Source organism: Rhineura floridana, chromosome 7 (assembly GCF_030035675.1).
Source record: "Rhineura floridana isolate rRhiFlo1 chromosome 7, rRhiFlo1.hap2, whole genome shotgun sequence".
Lineage (NCBI taxonomy): Eukaryota > Metazoa > Chordata > Lepidosauria > Squamata > Rhineuridae > Rhineura > Rhineura floridana.
The window spans coordinates 122042801-122061003 of NC_084486.1; the positions used below are offsets into that span (position 1 = coordinate 122042801).

Sequence of the window (18203 nt, forward strand, 5' to 3'; positions counted from 1 at the left end):
TGACTTTTGGAGGTGTGTGTTTTGGAGGTGTGAAACAATAATCAGTATTGGTACTTGCAGAAACAGCAAATTACAAATTTACATATAATCTGGGTTTTGTTGTGTTTTGTTTTTTTCAAAAAGGCCCATATCCAGTGTTTAGGTTTTGACTTTCCTACCTTTCCTCCCCACCACCCCGCTTTTGGCTCAATGGATTTGTTTTTGATTGGCACTGGCAGAACTGATGTGCATGAATCTTCCTGACAGACCATTTATGAGCAGCCACGTCATGCTGGATTTCTTGGTAATAGGCTTGAGCATACTGGAAGACAAATGGCATCGTAAATTGATAGTGTGCTAGGTAATATAGTCACGTTCGTTCTTGCAGCCCTGTGTGGAAATAGCAAGTGACATAAAGCAGCTGGTGATCTAATTGTCATAGGAAGATCTCTGCTGCTGCAGCAGACCAAAGGCCCATCTAGTCCAGCATCCTGTTTCTCATAGTGGCCAGCCCAATATCTATGAGAAGCCCACAAATAGGACATGGGCAGACTAACGCTCTTATGCTGCTGTTCCCCAGCAATTTCTAGTTCAGAAGCATGCATCTTGGAGGTAGTATGTACTAGCCATCATGACTAATAGCCATTGATAGACTTATTTTTCATGAATTTGTTGAATCCTCTTTTAAGCTAAACAATAGCCCCTTCTCCAATAAAAAGAAAGAAAATAAAGTTATTCTTCTGTACTTTTTACACAGGATCATAGCAGGTCTCAGCCCTGGAATCCACTTTCAGTGCTGGGAATTAGCCATGGAACATATTGAATGATATGAAAGACAATAGTCTCTCTGAGCATGGGCATTTATCTAATTATTAAACAACTGCAACACATATGAGATTAGGGAGAAGGGTTATAAGCTTCCAGATGGACTAAGCACCCACACCTCATAGGAACCAGTTCCCATTAGCTGAAACAGAACAACCCATTACAATTCATAGCACAGTCGCTACCAAGAAGCCTGTTGAAATGAGGCTGTCCAGACAGACGTATGTTGATACCACTATGAGTGCATCTGGGGTGAATCACAGCAGATGAGACTTTAAATCAGAGATGTGGGACCTGTGGCCCTCCAGATGTTGCTGGTCTCCATCTCCCATCTCCATCTCCTACGCACTGATGAGAGATGATGGGAACTGTAAGTCAATAATGTCTGGAGAGCTACAGGTTCACCATCCCTGTCTTAATGATTCATTATTTAGATCTTGCTGCCTCAGGTTCATCTCCCATGAACAAGGCAGGGGAGGCTGGTCTGAAGGCAAAGACATGCCCTCCCAAGATTCTGTACCCTCCAACCCCCCAAAAAACTCCAAAGCCATAGGTCAGTCTTTCACTGACACCCACAGTAATATGAATACATTTCCAGTGACTATGAAGCTTCCTGGTAGAAGTAGATGGTTCTTTCCTCTGTCTCTTGAGAGGAAAATGATTGTTTTTAAAAACCAGCATGATTAGAGACAGCATGAAGGTTTTAAGTTTGTATACTACACAACTGACAGAAAAAGAATATATTTTACCCCACTCTTCAGCCTAAAAAAGTTTCCAGAGTTGCAGTAATACAATTAGACAGTCATAATCAGAAATAAAACATAAGTTTTAAAATCAAGCATCTCTTTTCCACACATTTCTCACCATTACATGTTAAGGTTTGACTTCTGTGTAAAGTGAAAGAGTCTAACTCTGTTCAGTTAGGTGGGAACGATAAGCCACTTCTATACCCAAACTTCCAAATCTTTGCTTGGGGGCTGGGAAATGCCCCAAACATTTAGGATAATCAAGGCCATACTATATTAATTACAAACAAAAACAATTTCCCCCCTCAAACCAATGTTTTGGCAGGACCAGAAACCTCTTGGGGGTGGGAATCCAAAATGAAACATAAACACACAACTGATGCCTGAATAGAATATTCTCTTACTGAATAAAGAGGACCCACAAACATGAAAGGGAGAAAGCATCTCTTTCATATGGTTTAGGATTGGCATTAGGGAAAATAGGGTTCTTGTGCCTTTTAATAGCTGTATTTCCACAATCAGTGTTAGGGTTTTGGTATATATATTGCAGCAGAGTGGAGAAATAACTGGTCCATTCAGACTGGTAGTTGAAAGAATAAAGAAACTTAAGATTTATTATTACAAAGAGGTAAAGTCATCCATGCTGAAGCAGCCATGCAGCCTGCATTCAGGGAGCCGTTACTAACATAGAACAAAGTCAGGCAGAGACAGGAGGAAGGGGAGAAACAAAGCCTGCAAAAACAACGAACACTTTAGAGGAGGAATCAGCAGAGCGAAGAACAGACTGCCCCTCTGTCTATCACCCCTCACTGGTTTAGGTCACTTGCAACATGTGCTGGTGCTTTACTCCCTTACTCCCAACAATCAGGACCAGCAAAACATAGCTAACCTCCCATGAGGTTGGGGTGTGTGGCAGTGGTAGAGAACTAGCAATGACTGCAACTGTGACTGCAGGAACCCCTTCTGATCCAAGGTAAGTTAATGTCCAAGTATTTGTAAAACTGTACTGCTTAATTGGGCACTGTTTCTTTGCAAGGAAGGAGGACGGGGATCTCATAGGATATGCCCACATGACCTCATAGGCTCTGTCCATGTGACCTCATAGCCATCCCACCAGGTTTAGGTTCCACCAGCCTCCGCTGGAACAAAGCTCCTTCCTGGCTCAGTAGAATGCTTGCTGCCCTCTCTGCTGGCAGGGCCAGCCCAAGCGGGAAGCAGAATGAGGTAACTGTCCCAGGCGGCAGATGCATGGGGGTGGCAGCAGCAGCCCCCTGGCTGTTCTTCCTGAGCCCCTTGGCCATTTCCCTCTGCTGGAAATGAAAGCTGTGTATGTTACATAGTCGGCATCCACACACCATACATTTTATTATTCATAATAATATCTCTTGCTCAGTTTATTTATTTATTTAAATTTATTTACTGTTAAAGCACATTTAAAGACACATGACTCGTTCCAAATAATCCTGGTAATACAGAGCTACAATTCCCAGCACCCTTAAGAAGTTACAGTCCCCTGGTTTCTTTGATGGAAGTCATGTGCTTCAAATGCGCTTTATGTGTATCATGCACAAAGCCACAGGCTGTCATCTCTTAAACTAGCCTGCTGCTTTCAGGGACAGCGGAGGATGCTAACCCATTGTCAGTGTTGAATTAAAATTCAGCTGCCAGTCCAGTCGGCCTCAGTACACAGAAGGTGGGTAAGTGCCATGGCCATCTTGTTTTTTACCTCAGACAGCAAAATGTCTTTGGTTGGCCCCGACCGCTGGTCTCTCCTTGCTTCCTGACTCTGGACATCGCTTTCTCCTTGAACCGGTGACCATAGAATCAATTCGTCTGCATCCAGCTAAATGCTGCCCTCACACCTCCACCCAGTTACAGTCTTCTGCTGCTTAAGCTCCTGACAACAGAAAGCTAACATAGTCAGATATGGTTGTTTTAGGCTGCAATCCTACGCTGCCCCACCGACCTGGGAGTAAGCCCTGTTGAACCCAGTGGAACTTGCATCACGCAAGGCACAAGGCCTTATTCAGCCTCAGCAGAAAGACATATAGGGTCACCAGAAAAGGAGTAATGCATCGCCAAAAAAGAGGTCACTCTTTTGTATAATATTTTAGTATGCTAATTAAGGATGGGGGACAAATTTGATTCAGTTCAGATTTCAAGCCAAATCCATCAAATTTGCCATTTCCAAAACAGCGTGAGAACCGAAACACAGCCATTCTTTGAAATTCACACTTATTCAAAATCTGGGATGCAGTTTGCCAACCAATGTTTGCAAAAATGCATATATTCGGGAAAACATGCATAAAAATGAGTATATTAATGAAAATAACACACAAAAATGCATTATATGACAAGAAATTGCTTGCAAAAATGTATACATTAGTCCAAACTGCCTACAAAAATGGGTTTAGTAGGAGAAATTCACACTAAAACCTCACTGAATTTTCATGAGGATTTTTAAAAAACAAAACAAGAAACCACAAATTGCTGCAGAAATGTGGAGAATCAAATTTAAGATTGGAAAAATGAGAAACTGAGAGAACAGCAAGCGACAGATCTTTCCATTCCTAAATGCTAATATATAGGTATAGATTCCAAATTAGAATTAATAGCCATAATTCAAATAGAAATGCAATACAGATCTCACCATAGTGGGGAAGACTGTGACAGGTGACCAACATGCCTGTTCATCTAGCTGACTGTTTACAGACACCCTTCTTATCTTTAAGCCACACTTGGATGCAACAGCCCTTCTAAACAGAGGACACCTTACTATAGAGGACTGTGCTCTGTAAAGTTGGGCACATGGCCACCCTAAGGACAAATCTCCCAGTGTAATTTCCAGCCAATGTCCCAAGATCTTTGGCTGGTCAATGAAAGATTTCTGGTTGCTATCACCATGCCACTCCACAAGTGCTTGGTCCCTCATCTCATGCTAAGTCTCTGAAACTTAGTACGAGGTGCAGGACAATCCGCTCCTCCCTTCCCAACTCCAACGTTGAAGCCAAAGAGGGAATGGGGAATCCCATGCAATGAAAACATCAGCCTTCATCCCCTCTTCAGCTCAGAGCTTGGGAGAGCAGGTGGGTGGTTGCTTTTGGTTTGTGCAGAGTACCCAGCAGGCACAGAGAAAAATGGACAAGCCTCAGCTTGACTCTGCACTTGTTGGATGCTCAGAGAGCCAACCTCTGCATTCCCTGCCCAGCTCTGAGCTGGAGATGGGAGGCCAAGGCTTGCTTTGGCTAGGCACATCAAGCTCCAGGCAAGTGCAGGGCCAGGCTTTGTCTGAAATTTCAGGCTGGGATCATCCCACCTCCCCTCAGAAGCATCAAGATTGGGAGCAAGCCTGGGGTTCATCATACTCACTGGAGGCTGTCTGAACAGAAATGTAGTTATCCAGGGACTCGGAGGGGGGGTCTTAGACCCCTTACTTTTTTGGGAGGATTACAGCTTCCTTGTCCTTTCATGCTGATTGGAGCCAATCAGAGTGAAAGGAGGAGAGTCAGCCACTGAGAAGAGTCTTCTCAGTAGCTAACACTCTCCCCTTACATGTTAATTGACTCCTAGGGACATTAGTTGTTGTGGAAGAAGGCATTAACAAGGATCTCATTCTCAACCTAGCAGCAAAAAAGGGGGCGTGGCCATGACTATCATGAAGAGACCTTGCACTTCTGAATTTGCCACTGCTCTACTGCTGAACACTCACTCCACTCCAGGTTTTCACCTGAAATTACGAGCAAATTCCATTGCCCCACAAACATGGACCCTCCTGTCCCCACTTCAAGAGACCAAACAATAGTAAATACTTATATTGGGTTTAACCAGTTGAACAGTCCTGGCTGTCCTATTCAACCGCCCCCCCCCCAAAAAAAATATCCTGGGAACTGTTAGAGATCTTTAGCTCCCCTCATTAATTACAGTTCACAGTGTTCCCTGGAGCGAGAGGGTGATTGCTTCACCAGGTTCCCTTTAGTGCATATTTACTTGTTAACATCTCAGAAGGGTAATGAATGCATTTAAAGCAGAGGTGGGGAATCTGTGACCTACCAGTTCATGCTGGCTACATCCAATAGCGATTGGTGGGGTGGCAGCACCTACCTGACCTTCTGGCACCAGTGTTGCTGTGGCTTACTGAGAGGGAAAGAAGTGAGGCAGTGGCAAGGTCAGTGTGGTACAAATGCATCAGCAGAGCCAATCTGCCATTCCTGCCAGTGTGTTTGCATCATGCTGACCTCGCCATGGTTTTACCTTACCTCTCCCCCTCTCCCTCCCAGTAAGTCACAGCAATGCCAGTGGCAGGAGGTCAGATAAGTGCCAACACTCTGACAACTGCAACTGACTGCAAGTCCCATCATCCCTGACCATTGGCCACTCTGGCTGGAGTTGATGGAAAATATAGTTCAATGACATCCGGAGAGCCACGGGTTCCCCACCCTTCATTTAGAAAAAAGGAGGTTAGTAGGGAAAATAAACTGCAGGGCCCAATAAAATATTATTACAAGTACAACTAACAACACGTGTAAGCAAGCTTGGGTTTCAAAGATAATGGACAGACAGAGTTTCGGATTCATTGCCCTTGGTATACCCAGATTTCATTCTGAACTGTTTACCACCCAACCAAAGACCAGAAAGCATCAGAGCACTGTTGTGTTTTGGAAGCCCTCATAAGTAAAAGGTGGGAAGTTGGGCAAGCACACCGCTGTTTTTGGCAGGCATGCGAGGTAGCTGACCTCACAGGCAGTAGGGTCCTGCTGGCTGCTGAAGAAAACGCTGTCAGGAGAATACATGGAGGGATCATCATCAAAATAGTTGTGGGGTCTCAAAAGGAAGCCAACCACGTTCCCAAGTGTTGCTGTGTTGGGGATGTCTTCAGCATGTGGGATATGCAGGAAGCCGACATTGATCCAGGCAACCAGGTCCTGTCAAAGGGAGATGCAAAGAACTGTGTTATTATCTATCTAAGGGAAAGGTCTATTGAGAGAAAAGGGTCCCAGGAGCAGATTCAGAGAAAATGAGCCACTGTGGTGCACTCCCATACTACCTGCTCAACCAGTACACTTTAAAAGAAATATAGTCTCCAGTCCCTGCATGGATTTGGGGAGATAGTTTAGATTTGTCAGTGCCCATAGGGATCATGACTCACCTCATTGACAATGGTCTCATTGTTTATGAAATCAGCAAAGACAACTGAAGGTGCCCATGGATTCATCTGGTTATAGACACTGGAGCTGAATGGTTCCTTCTCTTTCCGTTTTGTGACTGCCAGCTTGTATCTGAAAAGCAAAGCAACAGAAGCATTGCTGAGCCTAATGTGTGGGATCCCAATTTTCCTAGGCAGAAGGTCTAGGGCAGCCTTTCCCAACTAGTGGGCCACCAGGTGTTGTTGGACCACACCTCCCATCAGCCTCAGCCAGCATTGCCAATGGTCAGGAAGGATGGGAATTGTGGTCCAAAAACATCTGGTGGCCCACTAGTTGGGAAAGGCTAGTCTCGGGGTATCCTGTAGTGTAAGGATGGGGAACCTGGTGCCATCCAGATATTGTTAGATTCCAACTCCCATCAGCTCCAGTCAGCAGGGCCAAGCAATGGTCAGTTTATGGAAATTGTAGTCCAGCAAGACCTGGAGGCCTACAGGGACTCCACCTCTGCTATAGCACTTGTCTGTGGTTATTCTCTCAAGAAGGTGGACACACACCCCAAATTTAGATTCTGTAGAGGTGTCTGCCTCTTTGGAGATTTCTAGCTTGTTGGACACCAGTATGCTCTTCCCTATCTTTCCTATAGAGTTGTATCCAGAGTAGGGATGCAAGGATCTGTCCATTTCAGTTCTCTCAGTTTCTCATTTTTCCAATCTTAAATTCAATTTTCTGCATTTCTGCAGCAAGTTGCAATTTTTTTAAAAAAATAATCCTGATGAAAATTCTTCAGCATGTGTGAATTTCTCTTAATAAATACATTTGTGTCTGCAGTTTTGACTAACATACAGATTTTTGCAAGCAATTTCTCCTAGCAAAATGCATTTTTGTATGTTACTTTCACCAATATATACATTTCTGTGCACCCTTTCCCCTAATATATGCATTTTTAAAGCGTTGCTTGGTTGGAGAACTGCATTGCAAAATTCAGATAAGTACGAATTTCAAAGGATGGCCGTATTTTGATTCTCATTGTTTCGGAAAGTGCAAATTTGATAAATTCAGCTTGAATAGCCATCTCCCCACTCCACCAGGTTTCTGTTAAGCCCACTGTATCTATGCTGTCCTCTATGACCCAGCACTCTAGCTTGCCCATCTTGGCTTGGTGTCTAACATTAGCATATAAACATCAACACTTTCCGTCTCTTTCCAAATATCTTTCTGTTTTACCCTGTGGTTCTTTGGCCTCTTTGAATGGCTAACATGTGCTCCTACACTTTCAATGCCTAATTCTACCCCTTCCCCTTTCACCCCTTTTACCCTCATCTCTGGAGGGTGATTTGTCCCACACTAGTCACTCCTCAGCTTCTGTTGGCTTTCCCCCCAGCAATCAGTTTAAAAGCTGCTCTGCCACTTTTTAACATATATATATTTAAGCAGCAACACTCTGATTCCATCCTGGTTCCAATGGGGCCCATTCCTTTTGTACAGGCCTGCTTGTCCCAAAATGTTTCCCAGTGCCTAACAAATCCGAAACTTTCCTCCTGGCACCACCGTCTCATCCATCCATTAGGGCTTCTCAGCTGTGCCTGTCTAGGTGGCCCTGTGCATGGAACAGGCAGCATTTCAGAGCAAGCTACCTTGAATGTCCTGACTTTCAACTTCCTACCTAGCAACCTAAATTTCGCTTCCAGGACTGCATGACTATATATTCCACTGAATCTTGGCATTGGAAACCTTTTCACCTGGTAAAGTATCAGACATTATCCGAGATTACAGCTACGAGATTACATGGACCTATATGGACCCTGGAATGAGATGGAGTGATGAATGTACAGACCAAAACATTATCATGTTCCCACTCTATATTATTCAAAGTCTTAACACCCACAGGTCTAAGGAACCCCAGCAGCCATTCAGTCTGGGTTTCAGCACCTAGAAATTTGTCAGTTACCTTCCCCAGCTGATGGCTCGCTCCATTGGATCTGTCTCTGGCAGGTGATCTCCAGAAAAGCTGACCATCTGGATCTGATAGCCATGTCTGTGGTCCCACTTGTTTGTGCTGTTGGCTACAAAATATAGGTATCTTGGCATGTAGTTGTGAAGGCGGAAAGCTGCCTTGTTCTCAGTATCCAAGACTTTTCTTATCATCTTCATCCGATGGATCTTATTCTCTGGACTCCAAGGGGCCTTCACTGTCTCAAAAGCTATGTCATTGGCTACCAGGGAATTTTTCACCCCTATTACAGAAAGCAAATGAAGGAAACTGTTGAGAAGTTGTAGTTTTGATCTGGTTGGTAATGCCCATACAAGTGCTCTTTTTGTTGACACAAAAGAGATGCAATAGAAGTATATAAATTAATAAAGGAAAAGGAAAACAAATAAAAGTTTACTTTTTGAATATCTCATCATTGTATATTGCAGGCACCACCAATCAGCTGATCAGCAGTACCTGCAAAGCCCTAAGCAAAGTGCTCCACAAGATAGCACTTTGAAAGGGGTTGTCAAAGGTCACCTGACATCATTGTGACATTAGGTGGGCAGCTCCATCCACCTGTGAAACCTGGCCCATGATGGGTGGGGGCGATAAGCATCTGACCCACTGGCCAGATCAAGTCCCCCTCTCTCCACTTTATAGGAAGCCACTACAGAAGTTGTTCTGATGAGCTTCAATTTACCTTTCTAAGGCAGCCACTGAGATAAAAGAACTGGTATCCCACGGCCCTAAATTGGTAGGTTGTGGAGGGGATTTTGTACACAGCAGAACCTGTGCTAACAAAACAAAAGATTGTATACGAAGTTTGTAATCCATAGTTAATATGTACAAATTAAGAGTCATTGTGACAGAATCATGGCAGTTAACTAAGCAACAGAACCTTTCCTTCAGGGTCTCAAAATAAATGGCAGGACCATAATCATGAAGCATCATGCCAGGAACAAAAGAGGAATAAACTGAAGTTAGAAGCTTAGCATAAATCAGTTTTAACAGTTCAGATCGTTATCCATGGGAGCCATCTGCTTAGGAAAGAGGTGTGGTCTCTAGTCACTTGCTAATCTCTAATAAGAAAAGATGCTTAATAGAGCAATCCTGGGGGAAGGGAGGGAAGTGGTAGTTCATTGGCTGCTCCCAAAGGCATGCTGCCACATACCAGCCAGGGAAGGAGGGGTTGGAATGATGTTCTTCTTCTTCCTTTGTCTGGGTAATCTCCATTGTTAATCCTCCATAGCTATTGAAACCAATTAACTCTACCATCTCCAAGGTGGCACAGTTGATGGGCCCACTCCTGGGACCTCTTAGAGCAAAGGAGATAGCCCTGGTTCAGACCCTAATGTCCGGAGACAAGTGGAGCATGTGTGACACAGTCTCTTTGTGAGGGTGACCAAGCATGAAAAGAGCATTGGCTCTGTCAGTGCACTGGTATCACACCAACCTCCGTCTCACTACTAATGCTGAATTTTACTATTTTTAAATTGGTTTTGATTCCTTTTTATCTAGCACTATGATTGGTTTTAATATTGGATGTGAATTGCATTTTAATGTAGATTCTGTATGTTTTAATTATATGTGCTTTTATCTGGAAGCCGCTGCGAGTTCCAGTATTGGAAGGATGGCGGGATATAAATAAAGAATAAAAAAAAAGACGTTGCAGAAAGTGAGCATTGCAGCTCTGCCCCAGCAATCATGAGAACTACTATGTAACTTTAAAAACCGGTGCTTGAATTTGATTCCGCCCACCCCCCGCCTCCCTGTCAATTTTTCTTTTGTGTCATGTTCTTTAGATCCTGTAGGCAGGGGTTATCTTGTCAGTTACTGATGCCACGAAAGCTACTCTGGGAGCCTTTCCCCCCCCCCCTCTGAAAAGCAGAGTAAAAAAATGCCACAACCAAACAAACCCTCAAATTGGACAGCAAAGAGATAAGCTTCCCTGTTTGGATCCACTCCACAAATCTCTATGAAAGGAAATCAAGGCAGCCTGGCTGTTTCTAATTTGGTGGAGATATGGCCTGTGGGGCTCATTGTCTACAAGTCCAGTAATGGGGAATTTTTAGATACAAACAGTAAGCAAAATATATTCTTTTAGAAAACTATAGGATTTATAGTATTTTAATAGTGTAGCAGGCCAGCTAAAAATGCTCTCCTTGGTGCTGTCTTCCTTGCGTGATGCATATATAGCCATGGTAACTTGGTATGTATGGTACAGCTTGGCTCAAGAAGATAAGGGGAGCAGAACACTGGTACAGGACATCTCTGTGCTCTTTAAGGCCTGAGAAGGATTAACACTGGAATGTATTAGCTCATAGTAGAAAAATGCTGGTATGAGAACTGCTGAATATTACCTGATTGGCTAGAAAATAATGTATACAGTGAAGCCTCTATGTAATGCTTATGTGTAGTCCCGATTGGGATATGTTAATGTCTTTATCCTGGAATGTATAAAAAACCCAGGCAAGCAGTGCCATGTTGCAGTGCTCCACCACATTCAAGAGAGACTGACCGTGTGCACATAACCAATATGCGTTGTGGAGATGTTAGATGGGAGCACTCAGGAGTAAAGATGGATGCCCTTGAAGAGCTGCAATTCTAGACACACTTACTAAGGGACTAAGCCCCACAGAACTCAATAGGACTTACTTCTCAGTAGATATGGTTTGGATTGTGTTGTTGGTGAAGCTTGACTAGGGATCCTCTGCAAAGATATCCATATCCAAGTAGGGTTGGCAACCCCCTGCCTGGAATGCTGTGCCCCTACCTTTTAACATCCAAATTTCTTTAAAGATTTGACCCTTCACTTCAGAAAGAGGTCTGAGTAATGAGTAAGAAGATTCTCTACCCTTTTCTGTTTCCCCTGTGGACTGCTATAAAAGTTTATCAGCCAACCCAATTCCAGTGAATATAATTGACAGAGAGAAAGCACATGTGATTTGGTCTACCTTCATAGGCAGCAGCTTGGGAACAACAACAATTGCAGCCACGCTGCCCAGCATGTGAATTCTCTTTTACCACTATTGGACAAGAAACAAACAACAAGGTGCATCATCAGTGGGTTTAAGAAGGTTGAGAGGAGCGCATGGAACCACTTCTATGGATGAAAGGGAGTGAGGATAAAGGTAAATGAAATGCAAATATAAAAAGAACAAAAGAGAGTGATGATTTCTTAAATGCAATACCATACCAACCACAAAAAGATTCCTACGAGTAAGGCAGAAAACTAAGCATCTCACAGCCAGTCAGGATTCCTAACCAAAACCCAAAAATATGAAAAATGAAGAAATATTTGTATAAGTAAATATTTATTATTTACACAACTTGTAAAGAGATTTATAGTGCAATCCTACATTTATTTATTTAGAAGCAAGTCCCAATGTATTCAGTGGGGCTTACTCAAACAGGGACAGAACTGCTACCTCAAGTGATACGCAACTTCATTCACGCAACCCAAAATTCAGAATCATGCCACTTTAACCTGTTTTGCAACTGTTTATACTTGTTTTTGTGGTTATTGGATTTTAAAGGGATTTATTTCTTATTGTGAGCTGCCTTGGTTTCCAGTCTGCAACCCCACCTCACAGGGTTGTTGGAAAGACTCCATATACACACACATACTGGAGATGTAAAAATACATATACCCCATATAATAGTTTATTGTCAAAACCAGTTGATCATTGCATTAAAACATTAAAAAAATAAAATCAGTATTAGTTTCCTACATAATAAAAACAGTGATACCTAAGTATGCTCTGCCTAATTGCTTTAAAAATAGGGTTGGAGGAGGAAAGATATACAACACAAACACAATTATTTCCTGTGTTCACTCAAAAGTCCCATCAATTTACAGCACAATCTTAACCATGTCCACTCAAAAGGAAGTCCTATTGAATTCAATTGGGTTTACTCTGGGTATGTTTACTCTGGAAAAGCAAGTACTGGATTAAAGCTTCAATTTGGGAAGTTTGCAAAACACTGCCCTCTTCAAGATGAACCTGACTCCTACACACAAGAGAGAAAAAGACTGACAGCTTACTTATTCAATCTGTGAGATGTTCAGACAAGCAGGAAAAAGCATGTTTCTGAGCCTTGGGCCAGTCACTGCCTCTCAGCTTCAGAGGGAGGCAATGGTAAACCCCCTCTGAATACTGCTTACCATGAAAACACTGTTCATAGGGTCGCCATAAGTCGGGATCGACTTGAAGGCAGACATTTCAGTTTGACTCTACATTTTTGGCTCTATAATTCCTTGTCAGTCACAACCCTGATTTCTTATTGGCTAAAAACCTGAAAGGGCAGGGATTAGAGCAGAAGTTGGGGGGGCAGCTGATGTTTTGGTGTATGTCTCTGGAACCAGACCACCTAGAAACTTTTTTTAAAAAAAATGAAAGCTGAAAGTCCAGAGATTAAGGTGAGTCACCTGGAGGGGACCCCCAAAAACCAGAATCTCCAGCTGAAAAATGGAGATCTTGTGACCCTACTCTCTCTGGAGAGAGCATTCCACAGCCAGGGAGCTACCACTGAAAACCCCTATTATTATATTGCCACCCTCCACGCTTCCCTCTTAGGGAGTGGACTAAGAAGGGCCTCAGATGATGACTGCAATCTGGGGGGGTTCATCTGGGGAGAGGCAGGCCATAAGGTGCTGGGTTCTGAGGTTCATGAGACTTTAGAGGTCAAACCCAGCACTTAGAATTGACCCTAGAAACTAATCAGCAGCCAATGCACTTGGCCAGAATCAATACTGCATTATCAGCCCTCCTATTTCCAGCCAACAGTCTAGCCACTGAAGTCTTCACCAGCTGGAGACAATTTCTGAACTCCAGAACCTCTTCAAAAAGCAGTGATTAGTCACTGCCCCAAACAGATTTTGCTGCAATCCATGAAAGTCACAAAAGAGAAATCCACTTACCACCAATGTCCATATCCACTTTGAAGTGAATGTTGTGAGTGTGAATTGTTCCCAGTGTCCACTCTTCAACCCTGTTGCCAAATTCCGTGGCATTACCAAAGTAAAAAGCCGATTCAAGGTATCCAGTGGCATGGACCCTGACACCAACAGCTCCATTTTGGTGAAATATAAAATCCCAAACATAATCATAATTACTAACTGTAGATATTGATCTGAAGACCAGAACTGAATCAGCCAACCCTCCATAAAATGGAATCTGTTTGCTGTCATAATGGCGTCGCACAGGCATCTCTGGATTTTGTTCAAAGATGCATATAGAGTTTTTGCGACTGACAGGCAATGAGGAATCAAGTAAATAGTGCCTGCTCAAATAGGTAGCCAGGTAAGGACAATCCAGACCCTTGACGAGTGTGGAGGTAGTATAACCAAGGCCAAAGCTTCTGTCCATGTATCTGGTCAGCATTGATGCTGGACTGTTGGAGCCATAGATGGCACTTGCCTCTTGCAAGCTTAACTCATAAACTATCCTCTTACCCTTAAACCGTATGTCAAAAGCCTGTGGCCCCCTATTAGCGTCTATACCAAAGGCAAAACTCCAGGACATGAAGAAAACTTGGTTATTCCAGATGGTGTAGCGTGGTCCACGAGGTTCATAGTGCAAAGGGCCTAGTCCTTGGTGGGGCACCCGTTGCTTCAGCGATGAGTATCCCCCATCGAGAGGAGCCTTTTTTACCTTGGCTACTTTAACATGCCCCTTATTGAACTGTCTCTCAATATCTTCCATGTCCTCAAAGTACTGTCCATTATAGAAGACTTTTTGCACCTTCCATTGGGAAACGTCCAGGCTGCTAACATCAACCTGGACTTCAAATCCAACTGGATGCAGATAACTTCCAGGGACATTCTGGAAATGAGCAACCCACATTTTCCGGTCTCCTGATTTTAGCCCTGGTGGTAATCCTGAACTATGTTCCAAATTGCTTCCATTGTAATCAAGTACTTTGTGCATAAAGTTTGGAGCCTTGGGATATTCCTTGTTCTTCAAGAAACTATATATTTCTTTGAACTCACTCCTCAAGATAAACCTTCTGGAGTAAGGCAACTTCCCTCCATACTTCTGCACTGTGACATCTTGGTGGTAGGTTGGCTTTGGAAGAGGACCCACCACAAACTCAGTGACATTTGGGTCCTTCTGGTTTCCAAAATGAAGCACAGCCAGAGCTTGTCGTGCAGGTCTGGTCCCTTGATGGTCCAAAAATTTCAACATTTCTGCTTTCGGAGGAAGCTGAAGGGTGACAGAATAAATGCAGTTGTCAGATGGCTTGGCTCGAGGGGGATCTACTAATGGCACGCCCAGGTTGTTTTGCAGGTACAGCTTCACTTGCATTAGCTCTTCTGGGGTTAAATCATCAAATATCAAGCTGTGAACTCCATGGCCTCTCTCCTCCAGTCCCACTTCCTGGAGACGGCTCTCGCAAACCTCAGGCTTCCCTCCTCTACTTTGGAAAGCCCAGACAAAGAGGAAGGTTATGGCTGTGCATGTAGCTAGGAGAGGATAAGCCAATTTCAAGTTCATTTTCAGCAAAGCTGTAAGCATTTCAGAAAGCAGTCAGTAGAATGCAGATGGAATCAGCAAACCGTGCATTTGTTATTCCAGATGAGGAAGAAACTAATGTTAAAAGGGAGCTGGGGAAAAGACCTGCTACACAAGTGAATTTCAATGCTAAAAAATCCTCTTGATCTAAGCAAATACTGTCCATACAATGTTTCTCAAATGTCTAGTGCAGACAAAAGCAATGATATATTCATTCATACTTCAGTAACTTTATCCGTCAAGTCTGAACACCTTTCTCCTGATTTAATTAGGCACAGGCTACACAAGTAGCTCATAAATCACTCTTAAGTAATTATCTCTGTTTTAAGTCAGCAAAAAAGAAATGTTTGGAAGAGGAAGTTGTGGGGAAACTCTTGCAAGATGTGGCTGAAAGAAAGAGTCAGCAGTACCTTCTAGCAGCTGAGTTTTGCACAAGGTGCACAACTTAATTCCACTGAATTTTCTAACCAAGATTAACACTGCTATTCAAACTCCCAGAACTGCTGACTGGAGGTGGTTAGGAAGGAATGGATCTCTGCTGATGAAGAGCTTTGCCAATGGAGATGCACATCTGCCCCCAAGGCCTTTGCCATGTTCCAAGGGTGGAGAGCAGGTGTGAGGAACCTTTGGCCCTCCAGATTTTGCTGAATTACAACTCCTATCTGCCCCAGCAAGCATGTCAGCAGCTGGCCAGGGATGATGGAAGTTGTAGTTCAGCAACTCCTAGAGGCCAAAGGTACCTGGTGCAGAGCTATCAATGGTGGTCCTTTCATGATCCAGTGTTACGGTTCAGAATGAGACATTCTGAGGGAAGCCAGGCAAGGGCATGATGTAGATGGCCTTGAATCATCTGAATTCAAGGCCTCGTTCATCTGAAAGACCCCCGATAGGGCATTCTCTTTATACCATTGTGGAGTTAGCATAAGTAACTTCCCCCACTGGAACCATAGCGGATTGAAAAAGAAAAAATCCTTATGGCCAGAAAGAAAGAGGTACATCCACCACCACCCTGCCTTGGCAGAACAAGCCAGCAGGGCTTTGGAAGTAGAGGGTGATCTTCCATTTTGCACACACACACTGCCGCTCCTTCTTAGGAAAGCTGCTGTATATGTAACTCAGGCGAAGTGGAGGATATTGTCCACTATTTGTTGAACTGCCCTCTTTACAAAAATCTGAGGGCAAAGTTCTTTGCCCCGTCACCCATCTGATTGATAACAGGCCTACTTGTTGGCGTGTGTGCGTTGTTGCGTGAAACAGCATACATTACGTTGGAGTTAAGTTGAGCAAGAAACTTCTTCAGAGCATTAGAGCATGTTAAGAGTCTTTTATTAAGACATGATGGCTTAAGGCTTAAGAGTAAATACATGTAGAGTTTCTTCAGTCATCCCCCCCTCTGGTACATCTCTCTCCAAAGGTAAACACAAAAGACAACCTCTCAGTTCAGAGGCAATATTCAGAAGAACATCCTCACAGATAAGAGGCATAAATCAGAAGACACAACTTACAGCATCTGTTAGAACTTTCCCAGTCTATCAGATGGTTACCATAGCAATGGCTTTGGCAGTCCGTTCCCAGACTGGGCTAAGACAAAACTCCCCCTAGTTACAGTTTTGCAGACTTGATGGAAAACTACTAGGCCTCATGCCAACAAGCCCCCCTTTTCCCCATCATGTCTGTCAATTACAAAAAAAAAATCTCAACAATACATCTCCACAATACATAGTCATACAGTAATACATTTCTACAATACCTCTTGCAATACATTTCAGTACATTGCATCATACATTTTCAGTTCAGTACAGTTCAAAATTACATCTCAGTACAGTTCAAAACTTTATTCACTCAAACTTTGGTTGAACACATGTCAAATAAAGTGTCTCAGGATCCATTTCTACAACTTTATTCATTCCAGGACTTGTTATTAATCCCACGGTAAATCTTTCAGGCGGTTTGCCTAAATTTGCTCTTGTAGAACGTCTTAAAGGAACCAGAGCTTCGGCTCTCTCTGCCCCCCCTTTTGTGCTTGAGCTTGTGCTTGTGCTTGGCACCGCGTGCCCAGGATCTTCCATTTCCTCAGCTTTTCGTTTCTTTGTTCTGCGTTTCCCACAAATGAGCTCAGTTAAAGCATCCCTGAGAGGAATTTGTGTGCCTTCCACTTTAATGTCAAGGTTTGGCTTAAATGTCTGTGATTGTGTTCGTGTTTGTGTGTCATCTGTTCCTGTAAGAATAACTGTCTGCCTTTGATCCCAAGGCTTTTCTGAGACTTTAATGCTTCTGCTCAGAATTAACTGCTGTGTTTCTGGACACCAAACTCTGAAATATGCATTCTGAAATCCCAAAACAAAACCTTGCTGTGCTCTGGGCGCAAGCTTGCCCCTCCTTTTTCCCTGTGGAATGTGGATCCAGCACCTTGCCCCGAATTTTTGAATGTGTTGTATTTTAGGCTTTCTGCCAGTAAGTTTCTCATAAGGAGACATTCCAATAGCACTGTGTAACACCCTATTGTGAATGTAATTCGCATAAAGAATTGCTTCTGCCCAAAAAGAATTCCCTAAACTGCAATCCATCAGCATGGCTCTCATTGCTTCCTGCAGCACCCTATATTTTCTCTCAGCAGTTCCATTGGAAAACGGGCTAAATGGAGCAGTGAAATTCTGGTTTATTCCCTTACTCTCCAGAAAGTCACTCAATGCCTTATTCGTGAATTCCCCACCTTGGTCCGAGCGTATAGCCCCCACTGTGACGCCGTGTTGAGTTTCAATTATCTTAATGAACAGTTTCAGCTTCTGCTCAGCTTCACTTTTATGCTTTAACAGAAAAACATGACAAAATCTTGAAAAATCATCTACCAGTACCATGAAGAATTTCGCACCTCCTCGTGAAGCATTTATTGGCCCTGATAAATCAACATAAACTAGCTGGTAGGGAGCTGTTGTGGTTCTCGCAGCCTCCCGGTTTATTGGTGCAATAGTCATTTTAGCTTTATTACATGCATCACAATCCATTAACTGTCCACAATCCT

General features: G+C 43.4%; 1 protein-coding gene across 3 annotated transcripts; it reads right to left on the bottom strand.

Moving 5' to 3' along the window:
• Nucleotides 1-1615: 1615 nt before the first annotated feature.
• On the bottom strand, nt 1616-15347 carry LOC133389445 (membrane primary amine oxidase-like). 3 transcript variants are annotated; one of them, XM_061637100.1, is made up of 5 exons: nt 13588-15347; nt 8643-8757; nt 6697-6826; nt 6284-6472; nt 1616-2860 (listed from the first exon to the last, which is right to left on the bottom strand). In XM_061637100.1, exons 1-5 carry the CDS (start codon nt 15182-15184, stop codon nt 2627-2629), a joined length of 2265 nt encoding a protein of 754 aa, XP_061493084.1. In that variant the 5' UTR covers nt 15185-15347; the 3' UTR covers nt 1616-2626. The 3 variants fall into 3 exon arrangements, with proteins under 3 accessions (XP_061493084.1, XP_061493082.1, XP_061493083.1); XM_061637098.1 differs by having other exon boundaries at nt 8643-8928; XM_061637099.1 differs by lacking the exon at nt 1616-2860 and having other exon boundaries at nt 3995-6472; nt 8643-8928.
• Nucleotides 15348-18203: the final 2856 nt, after the last annotated feature.

Coding starts and splice junctions, on each gene's coding strand:
- LOC133389445 (XM_061637098.1), bottom strand. CDS start 15,184: ATGCTTACAGCTTTGCTGAAAATGAACTTGAAATTGGCTTATCCTCTC. Junction 6,473..6,696: donor ATGAGACCATTGTCAATGAG/GTGAGTCATGAT, acceptor TCCCTTTGACAG/GACCTGGTTGCCTGGATCAA. Junction 2,861..6,283: donor AGGACCCTACTGCCTGTGAG/GTCAGCTACCTC, acceptor TTTCATTTCCAG/CAGAGGGAAATGGCCAAGGG.